At 49.0% G+C, this 11,137-nt stretch overlaps 1 protein-coding gene across 1 annotated transcript; it reads right to left on the reverse strand.

The window, feature by feature from the left end:
* Positions 1-258: 258 nt before the first annotated feature.
* LOC132833999 (fish-egg lectin-like) lies at positions 259-6,917 on the reverse strand. The gene is made up of 5 exons (XM_060852711.1): positions 6,874-6,917; positions 4,522-4,544; positions 3,032-3,259; positions 1,761-2,100; positions 259-400 (listed from the first exon to the last, which is right to left on the reverse strand). The coding sequence occupies exons 1-5, from the start codon at positions 6,915-6,917 to the stop codon at positions 259-261; spliced, it is 777 nt and encodes a 258-aa protein (XP_060708694.1).
* Between the last annotated feature and the right edge of the window lie 4,220 nt (positions 6,918-11,137).

Here is an 11,137-nt window from a genome sequence, read left to right on the forward strand (position 1 = left end):
ACCTCCTGTTCTGATATAGCAGTGTGCACTGGGGCTGAATGGCCTCCTCCTGTTCACCCTTTGAGTCTTGAGTCTGATTTGCTCATCTATGAAATTCTACCTGGACCGGTTTACGTACACTTGTGCCAGAGGCATTTCCTTGGAATGTTGGACGAGCAGAATAATCTTAGCAAGAGTTCAGAAAAAAATAAGCGACACCATTTCCCTTAATTACTGATCTGATTTTTAAACATTGATCAAACTTTCAGCTTCTTGAAGCTATTGGCAATGAATGATATTGTTGAGGGTAGTCACCAGCCACAGTTCTTCCAGATCCACTGTCACGTGCTTGAAGGATATCCCTCCAATGTTGATTTGAGTCCAGCTTGTCCCAGCAGGGTTCTGGGACGTGATCCCATCTCTGAAAAATAGCAGTGACCCAAGTTGAACAGTGACATTATGAAGCTTGTGACGTTATAAAGCTGCTCCTCAGATGCTGCCTGACCTGCTGCGCTTTTTCAGCACCACATTCCAGACTTAGAAAGCTCAAGGCATTCCTTCGAGTCCTTACCCTGGTGAAGTTTTTAAATTAGATTCCTTACAGTGTGGAAACAGGCCCTTCAGCCCAACAAGTCCACACTGATCCACCCCCCCTTCATCTGACACTACGGGAAATTTAGCATGGAACTGTGGGAGGAAACCGGAGCAAACCCACGCAGACACGGGGAAGAACGTGCAAACTCCACACTGATAATGACTGGAGGTGGGAATGGAACCCGGGTCTCTGGCGCTGTGAGGCAGCAGTGCTAACCACTGTGCCACCGTGCCGCCCACATATGAATCGCTCTTGCCTCATTCCCAAGTGAGTACCAACTCTCATTCATGCATCAACTCCCCCATCTCTGCTTTCATTAACTTCTGTCACTTTCCAGTCAAAAGACAACTCAGACTTAGAATTCTCAAATTCCTTAAAGTGTTGCACCCCTCCCTATCTCTGCAGCCTCCTCCAGCCCCGACACCCCTCCCTATCTCTGTAATCCCCTCCAGCCCCTACACCCCATCCCTATCGCTATAACCCCCTCCAGACCCTTCACCACCCTGCTATCTCTGTAACCCCCCTACATCCCCTCCCTATCTCTGTAACCTCCTACAGCCTCTTCACCCCCTCCCTATCTCTGTAACCTCCTACAGCCTCTACACCCCCTCCCTATCTCTGTAATCACCTCCAGACCCTACACCCCATCCCTATCTCTGTAACCCCCCTACACCTCCTCCCTATCTCTGCAACCCTCTTCAGCCCCTACACCCCCTCCTCATCTCTGCAACCCTCTCCAGCCCCTACACCTCCTCCCTATCTCTGTAACCTCCTACAGCCCCAACACCACCTCCCTATCTCTGTAACCCCCTCTAGCCTCTACACCCCCTCCCTATCTCTGTAACCCCCCTCCAACCCCTACACCCCCTCATCTCTGTAACCCTCTTCAGCCCCTACACCCCCTCCCCATCTCTGTAACCCTCTCCAGCCCCTACACCCCCTTCCTATCTCTGTAACCTCCTACAGCCCCTACACCCACTCACTATCTCCCGCCCCTAGTCCCCTCCCTATCTCTACAATTCTTCCAACCCCTAGAGTGCTGCCTTTTTAGCCTCCAGCAGTCCCTACTAATCTCCTCAACTTTGTAACTTCACCTAGCCCCAATAAATCTACTTATGTATGGAAATTCCTCAGGATCTGACACTGCCTCCTATAATGCCTGATGGCGTGAGAATTAGAAGTGTACCTGCGGTAGACATTGCCGTTACTGTTGACACCATAGACACTCCCGTCTGTCCCAGTCTCGATCATTGAGAGTCCGCCATCCACCTTCACCCAGTTGCTTCCAGCACATTGACTCGATTCCACGTTTGGCCGGACGTAGATAACATCGTTTGCATTAACGCCCCAACAACTATACGGCCCACAGGAGTAGTATTTCAGCTGGCCATCAATACGGTTGTAATTTGGGCTGGAAATACTGATTGCAGATCTTACTTCATCTTGATGGACACAGAAGATCTCATCGTTCATGTTAACTCCACTCACAATACCATTTCCACCAGCATCGATCTGTTTGAGCAGGCCTGTTTAGAAATAAAGTAGGCGAAAGTGGGGACTGCAGATGCTGGAGATTGGATTCAAGATGAGAGTGGTGCTGGAAAAACACAGCAAGTCAGACAGCATCTGAGGAGCAGGAAAATTGACGTTTCAGGCAAAAACTGAAGGCCTTTTGCCCGAAATGTCGATTCTCTCCTCGGATGCTGCCTGACCTGCTGTGCTTTTCCAGCGCCACTCTCATCTTCACCATTAGTAATAAAGCAGATGAACTATTTTCACCTCCAAACCCTAATGGGTGCAGTCCTCCTTGTTGATTTGAAGATTGGTTTCATAGATTAGATTCCTTCCAGTATGGAAGCAGGCCCTTCGGCCCAACAAGTCAACACCGACCCTCCGAAGAGTAACCCACCCACAACCATTCTTTATCCAAAATTTACCGCTGACTAAGGCACCAAACACTCAGGGCAACTTAGCACAACCAATTCACCCTAACCTGCACATCTTTGGACTGTGGGAGGAAACCCACACAGACATGGGGAGAATATGCAAACTCCACACCCGAGGCTGGAATCGAACCTGGATCCCTGGTGCTGTGAGGCAGCAGTCCTAACCACTGAGCCACCTCCCTCACAGTTGAGGGAGGGGGTAGAGAGTCTGTCTCTCATGTAACACAACAGTGGACTATTTCAATGCCTTCTATGTACATTTACTCCTTCAGTCAAAGGATGTATCATCGTCTGCTTTAAAAATGCTGAAATAATGAACTCCCACAGCTCTCAGAGATAGACAACTGCAAAGAATCAGGCCCAATGAGGGAAATCATTTGTCCTCATCCTGGACTTAAGAAGCACCTCTGTTGTTTTGGAATTTTGCTCAGCGGGCCCTACATTGAGGACTGCTCCCAGTGAAACAGGGAGGCTGGATCTTAATGAGTTCCAGAATGTTCCGCTCTCTTACCACTCATAACCAACCAGTATCCTCCCCGTTTTCTGTAGATATTGTAAGCACCGTCGACACCCCAGACTCCAGCTGGACCCACTGTCACATGCGCCAGGTTCCCGGGAACCCACACCCAGGTGCCATCATGCCTGGTGTAAACCGATCCATTGGCGCTCACGCCAAAGACTTGCCCATTCCCGGCATCGATTTGTTTCAGGTTTCCATCGATCCGGTTGCAGGTCAAGTCTGGAAGAGGAAAACATCAGAATCGCTACAGTGTGGAAACAGGCCCTTCAGCCCAACACTGACCCTCCGAAGAGTAAACCCACTCAGGCCCATTCCCCTGCCCTACTATCCCATATTTATCCTTGACTAATGCACCTCACCACACATCCTTGGACACTATGGGAGCATTTAGCATGGAGACAGTGAGATGCTGGAGATCAGAGTCGAGAGCGTGATGCTGGAAAAGCACAGGCAGGTCAGGCAGTATCCGAGGAGCAGGAGAATCATTGTTTTGGGCACAAGCCCTTTATCAGGAATAAGGGTTTCCCAGAGCCGCAACTCAACAATTTCCCATGGCCAATCTACCTGCACCTGCACATTCCTGGACACTATGGGACAATTTCCCATGGCCAATCCACCCTAACCTGCATATTCCTGGGCACTATGAGACAATTTAGCATGGCCAATCCATCCTAACCTGCACATTCCTGGGCACTATGGAACATTTCCCCAGTAAAGAAGCAGGCCATTCAGTCTATCAGCATCATTTGTATTTTCATGCCCCACACAGAAGTCCTCACCATCTCCCATTCATCTCGCCCTATCACCATATCCGTCCAGATATAGACCATCAAACACAGACCACAGAACATTCCAGCCTAGTACAGTACAGGCCCTTTGGTCCTCAATGTTGCACCGACCTGTGGAACCAATCTGAAGCCCATCTATGCTCCACTCCTCCTCTCTCTAGGAGTGAGACACTTTCCCTGGAATTCCGAATTAGATTTATTGGTAACTGTTCTATAGTGGCTGCCTTTCAGTTACTCTCCTGCCCTGAAACAGTCACGCTCAGAAACCTGGAAGTCTGGATGCCCTAGTCTGTCATTAGCATCCAATTCCCTGAAGCTCTGCTGGATCTTACACAGGTTCCAGATTTCACCAGCCCGTACCCCCAACACCCACCGCCACCCCGGACCAGCCTGTATTGGAAGACTCGGCAAGTTGGTTAACTATTGGCGTTACGAACACACTGACCTTAAACATCAAGATCTGGCTAGATCGGGTCAGGTGAATTGGCCATGCTAAATTGCCTGTAGTGTTAGGTAAGGGGTAAATGTAGGGGTATGGGTGGGTTGCGCTTCGGCGGGTCGGTGTGGGCTTGTTGGGCCGAAGGGCCTGTTTCCACACTGTAAGTCTAGTCTAGTCATAATGCAAATGAAAAAAATGATAAGCTGGCTGTTTAGCTTAGAAGCTGAAACACATGGTTTCCCCTCTGAACTTACCGCTGAGGGTCACTTGCAAACAACTGCAGACCAATAAAAATGTCGACAGAGCTCAAGTTGCACCATATTGATGGGGTGCTAGTACAAGTCACTGGCTCTCGCCCTCGAAGTTTAGATTCGATTCCCTACAGTACGGAAACAGGCCCTTTGGCTCAACAAGTCCACACCGACCCTCCAAAGAGTAACCCACCCAGACACATTCCCCTGTATTTATCCCTGACTAAAGCACCTCACACTCTGGACAATTTAGTGCGGCCAGTTTATCTGACCTGCACATCTTGCATCCAATGATTTGATTAGATTACTTACAGTGTGGAAACAGGCCCTTCGGCCCAACAAGTTCACACCGACCCACCGAAGCGCAACCCACCCAGACCCCTACATTTACCCCTTACCTAACACTACAGGCAATTTAGCATGGCCAATTCACCTGACCCGCACATCTTTGGACTGTGGGAGGAAACCGGAGCACCCGGAGGAAACCCACGCAGACACGGGGAGAACGTGCAAACTCCACACAGTCAGTCGCCTGAGTCGGGAAATGAACCCGGGTCTCAGGCGCTGTGAGGCAGCAGTGCTAACCACTGGGCCACTGTGGATTGTGGGAGGAAACAGGAGCACCCAGAAGAAACCCACACAGACACAGGGAGCATGGGAATTGAGCCAGGGTCACTGGTGTTGGAGGCAACACTGAGCCACAGTGCCACCCCAAACTACTTATCATTTCCCAGTATTTGGTCCTGTCCTCAGCACACTACAGTTAGAGTGGTCATTTATGACCCACAGGCATGGGGTAACCCTTGTTTCCATCTTGCAGCTCCTTCCCCTTTAGTTTTCCTGCACTTTCAAGATTTTGTTTTAATACTAACTAGTTGTGCTGCTGTTTCAGTTTAGCCTTATCCCAGTAGAAAACAAAATACTGGGGACACTGGAAACAGAGTCATAGACTCATACAGCACGCAAACAGAGCCTTTGGTCTAGTCAGTTCACACCAACCATGTTCCCACACCAGACTAATCTAAACTAATCCCAACTGCCTGCACTTGGCTGAAATCACTCCACTCCATTTTTATTCATCAATCTGTCCAAAGGTCTTTCAAATGTTGTAACTGTACCCACATCCACCACTTCCACAGGCAGTACATTCCACAGATGAACCACTCTGTGTGAAGGAGTTTACATCCCTCACCCCACCCATGTCCTTTTTAAAACTCTCTCCTCTCACCTTAAAAATATGCCCCCGAGATTTCAACTCCCTCGCCACTAGGGAAAAGACCCTTGTCTATTCACTCTATCAATACATCTTGTGATTTTATACGATCACTGCTCAAACTCCTACACTCCAATGATCTAAGTCCTAATCTTTCCAGTGTAGTTTTTATATCTCAAACTCTCATTCTTGGCATCATCCTAGTAAGTCTTTTCAGAACCCTCTCCAGATCAATAACATACGTATTGGAGTTATAACCTAAACGATAAAATTTACCGTTTCAATGATCAAGTAAAATGGATTAAAGCCTGAAATGCCTGAGTCACTCAACCTCCTGGCTCTGTATTGATCCTACCCTCAATGGAAACACGTTTAGGATCACTTCAAGATTACTTACCGCTCAGGGTCACTTGCAAACAACTGCAGACCAATAAAAGTGTCGACAGGGACCACACCATTTTTTGGGAGGCTTCTCAGTTCGGCTCACGACGACGAGAGAGTTTGATGACGAGAGAGTTTGACGACGAGAGATGCAGCCTCCACGCCTCTCTCTGACAATGTGAAGACTGAAGGAAGACCAGCTCTCAATTTATACACTGTACATGATCACGTGCCAACCTCATCTCCCTTTATTTGGGGTCATGATTGACAGGACACTGACATCTGTAGGTGGCTGGGCTGGGGGATGGGGCATGCACTGGGAATTTATTTTGCAGATTGTAACCCATGATTTGCACATAATGCTGCGATGTTAAGGGGTGGGTCCTTTATTTGACAATCTTTGTGTTCCTGGTCTCTCCAGGATGTTCGGAATTTCAGCTTTGGCTGAGTAGTTTTCATTTGTTCATGCCCACTGTTGATTGTAAATGACCACAAGTTACCTTTAATTTGGCTACTTATTAATAAATGTTGCAGACAATCATAGAACACAGAACAGTACAGGTCTTTCGGCCCTCGATGTTGTGCTGACCTTTTATCCTACTCTAAGGTCAGACTAACCTACATACCCTTTATTTTACTATCATCCATATGCCTATCCAAGAGTCGCTTAAATATCCCTCTACTCTACTGTTACCGCTGACAGTTCATTCCGCGCGCCCACTCTTTGTGTGTAGAACCTGCCTCTGACATCTCCCCAATACCTTCCTCCAATCTCCTTAAAGTTCTGACCCCTCGTAATAGCCATTTTCGCCTGGGAAAATGTCTCTAGCTATCCACTCTATCTATGTCTCTTGTACACCTCTAACAAGTCACCCCTTATCCTTCTTCACTCCAATGGGAAAAGCCCTCGCCCCCTCAACCTTTCCTCATAAGACATGCCCCTCCAGTCCAGGCAGCATCCTGGGAAATCTCCTCTGCACCCTCTCTAAAGCTTCCCCATCTTTCCTATAATGAAGTGACCAGAACTGAGCACAATATTCCAAGTGTGGTCTAACTAGGGCTCTATCGAGCTGCAGCATAACCTCGCGGCTCTTAAACTCAATCCCCCCGCTAACGAAAGCTAACACACCATACGCCTTTTTAACAACCCTATCGACCTGGGTGGCAACTTTGAGGGATCTATGGACATGGATCCAAGATCCCTCTGTTCCTCCACACTGCCAAGAATCCTGCCTTTAACTCTGTATTCTGCACTTAACTTCCACCTTCCAAAATGAGTGCCTTCACATTTTTCCAGGCTGAACTCCATCTGCCACTTCTCAGTCCAGCTCTGCATCCTGTCAACGTCCCACTGCAACCTAAAACAGCCCTTCATACTATCCACCACTCCACCAACCTATTTATCATTGGCAGACTTACTGAACCTCCCTTCCACTTCCTCATCAAAGTCATTTATAAAAATCACAAAGAGCAGAGGTCCCAGAACCGATCCCTGCGGAACATATCACTTCCTACCGAGCTCCAGGCTGTCTTCTGTGATCCAGCCGATTCTGCATCCAGATAGTCAGATTTCCCTGTATCCCATGCCTCCTTGCTTTCTGAATAAGCCTACCATGGGGAACCTTATTTACCATCTTCCCAGCTCCACCCCCTCATATGTATCTCTTAGCCTCCTTAACCCATAAGCCTCATTGACTCTCCTGCTCCTCAGATGCTGCCTGACCTGCTGTGCTTTTCCAGCACCACACTCTTCAACTCTGATCTCCAACATCTGTAGTTCTCACTTTCTCATACAACCTTATCAAACACCTTGCTAAAATCCATGTACACCACATCGACTGCTCTACCTTCATCAATGTGTTTTGTCACACCCTCAAAGAATTCAATAAGATTTGTGAGGCATGACCTGCCCCTCACAGAGCAATGTCAACTATCTCTAACCAAACAGTGGTTTTCTAAGTAATCACAAATCCTGTCTCTCAGAATCCTCTGCAATATTTTGCCCACCACTGACATAAGGCTGACTGGTCTGTAATTCCCAGGATTATCCATATTCCCTTTCTTGAACATGGAAATAGCATTTGCCATCCTCCAATCACCTATTCCAGTGGACAGTGAGGACAAAAAGATCATCATCAAAGTCGCACCAATCTCTTTCCTCACTTCCTGAAGAAACCTTGGGTTTATCCCGTCTGGCCCAGGGGATTTATCTATCCTTGTGTTTTTCAAAGTTTTCAGCACATCCTCCTTCCTAACATCAACATTTTCGAGTGTATCAGTCTGTATCACGCTGTCCTCAGAAACGTCAAGATGCCTCTCAGTAGTGAATACTGAAGCAAAGTATTCATTAAGGACCTCACCTACTTCCTCTGACTCCAGGCACAAGTCCCCTCCACTATCACTGAGCAGCCCTACCCTCACTCGGGCCATCCTCTTCTTCTTCACATAAGTGTAGAACACCTTAGGGTTTTCCTTAATCCTTCCCACTAAAGCTTTTTCATGCCTCCTTCTATCTCTCCTAAGTCCATTCTTCAGTTCCTTCCTGTCCAACTTGTAACCCTCTAGAGCCCTGTCTGATCCTTACCTCCTCAACCTTAAGTAAGCTTCTTTCTTCCTCCTGACTAGATGTTCCACATCCCTTGTCACTCAAGATTCCGTCGATCTACCATCCCTTCCTTACCCTCAGTGGGACAAGCTACTTCTCATGGCTTTGTGAACAGTAATTTATCCACTCACCAGGTGTTTTGAAAAGTGAGACCAACAAACAATGAAATAATGTTAGTCCAGCGTGTGGGGAAACAGCCAGAGTCAGCTACAAGAAGGATTAAGACCTATATCCAGGAAAGTCAGAATGTATTGAAAAAATAATTTAAAGTCTCTTCAATGCAGCAACCAAAATAAGACCCCTCGAGTGAGCAAGTTAATCTTTAGAAACATAAGTTAGAACCTCCTTAATTCTCAGAGAGATTTCTGTCCCATCAGCTAGTGTAATATCGGCACCCCATGTGGAAACTCCCTCCTTTCTCATTTGACTTACATTTTCTCTCTACTCATCCAACATTTAAAGACCTTAAATATTATAGAAAGTTATATTTATTTGATAGAAATGCTGAAAAACACAGCATGGGTGATGAGAAACCAGACCTCTGAGTTCTGAGGAAGGGTCACAGTTCAGAAAAGATTTACAAGGATGTTGCCAGGGTTGGAGGGTTTGAGCTACAGGGACAGGCTGAACAGGCTGGCGCTGTTTTCCCTGGAGCGTCAGAGACTGAGGGGTGACCTTATAGAGGTTTATAAAATCATGAGGTGCATGGATAGGGTAAATAGGCAAGGTCTTTTCCCTGGGGTGGGAGAGTCCAGAACTAGAGGGCACAGGTTTAGGGTGAGAGAGGAATGATATAAAAGAGACCTAAGGGGCAGCTTTTTCATGCAGAAGATGGTACGTGCAGGGAATGAGCTGCCAGAGGAAGTGGTGGAGGCTGGTACAATTGCAACATTTAAGAGGCATTTGGATGGGTATATGAATAGGAAGGGTTTGGAGGGATATGGGCCAGGTTCTGGCAGGTGGGACTAGATTGGGTTGGGATATCTGGTCGGCATGGACAGGTTGGACCGAAGGGTCTGTTTCTGTGCTGTACATCTCTCTGACTCTATGACCCGAAACATTAACTCTGCAGTAACAGCAGTGTGTACCATCCCCTCCCTCCCCCACGACACTCAGTAACAGCAGTGTGCACCATTCCCTCCCTCCCCAACAGAAGCTCAGTAACAACAGTGTGTACCATCCTCTCCCTCCCCCATGACACTCAGTAACAGCAGTGTGTACCATCCCCTCACTCCCCAACAGAAGCGCAGTAACAGCAGTGTATACCATCCCCCCCTCCCCCCACCGACACTCAGTAACACCAGTGTGTACCATCCCCTCCCTCCCCCGACCGACGCTCACTAACAGCAGTGTGTACCATCCCTTCCCTCCCCCACAGAAGCTCAGTAACAGCAGTGTGTACCATCCCCTCCCTCCCCCACCGACACTCAGTAACAGCAGTGTGTACCATCCACTCCCTCCCCCACCGACGCTCAATAACAGCAGTGTGTACCATCCCCTCCCTCCCCACACCGACGCTCAGTAACAGCAGTGTGTAGCCTCCCCTTCCTCCCCCCACCGATGCTCAGTAACAGCAGTGTGTACCATCCCCTCCCACCCCCACCTCCCTCAGTAACAGCAGTGTGTACCATCCCCCCCACCCCACCGACGCTCAGTAACAGCAGTGTGTACCATCCCCTCCCTCCCCCACCGACGTTCAGTAACAGCAGTGTGTACCATCCCCTCCCTCCCGCACTGACCCTCAGTAACAGCAGTGTGTACCATCCCCTCCCTCCCCCACCCCCCCTCAGTAACAGCAGTGTGTACCATCCACTCCCTCCCCCCACCCCCCTCAGTAACAGCAGAGTGTACCATCCCCCCCTCCCGCCACTGACACTCAGTAACAGCAGTGTGTACCATCCCCTCCCCCCACCGACACTCACTAACAACAGTGTGTACCATCCCCTCCCTCCCCCACGACACTCAGTAACAGCAGTGTGTACCATCCCCTCCCTCCCCACACCGACGCTCAGTAACAGCAGTGTGTAGCATCCCCTTGCTCCCCCCACCGATGCTCAGTAACAGCAGTGTGTACCATCCCCTCCCACCCCCACCTCCCTCAGTAACAGCAGTGTGTACCATCCCCCCCCACCGACGCTCAGTAACAGCAGTGTGTACCATCCCCTCCCTCCCCCACCGACGTTCAGTAACAGCAGTGTGTACCATCCCCTCCCTCCCCCACTGACACTCAGTAACAGCAGTGTGTACCATCCCCTCCCTCCCCCACCCCCCCTCAGTAACAGCAGTGTATACCATCCCCTCCCTCCCCCCACCCCCCCTCAGTAACAGCAGTGTGTACCATCCCCTCCCTCCCCCCACCAACGCTCAGTGACAGCAGTGTGTACCATCCCTTTCCTCGCCCCCACCCCCCCCAGTAACAG

This window comes from Hemiscyllium ocellatum, chromosome 38 (genome assembly GCF_020745735.1).
Source record: "Hemiscyllium ocellatum isolate sHemOce1 chromosome 38, sHemOce1.pat.X.cur, whole genome shotgun sequence".
Classification (NCBI taxonomy): Eukaryota; Metazoa; Chordata; class Chondrichthyes; order Orectolobiformes; family Hemiscylliidae; genus Hemiscyllium; species Hemiscyllium ocellatum.

Coding starts and splice junctions, on each gene's coding strand:
- LOC132833999 (XM_060852711.1), bottom strand. CDS start 6,917: ATGGCTATTACGAGGGGTCAGAACTTTAAGGAGATTGGAGGAAG. Junction 2,101..3,031: donor ATACTGGTTGGTTATGAGTG/GTAAGAGAGCGG, acceptor ATTTCTAAACAG/GCCTGCTCAAACAGATCGAT. Junction 401..1,760: donor AACGGCAATGTCTACCGCAG/GTACACTTCTAA, acceptor GCTATTTTTCAG/AGATGGGATCACGTCCCAGA.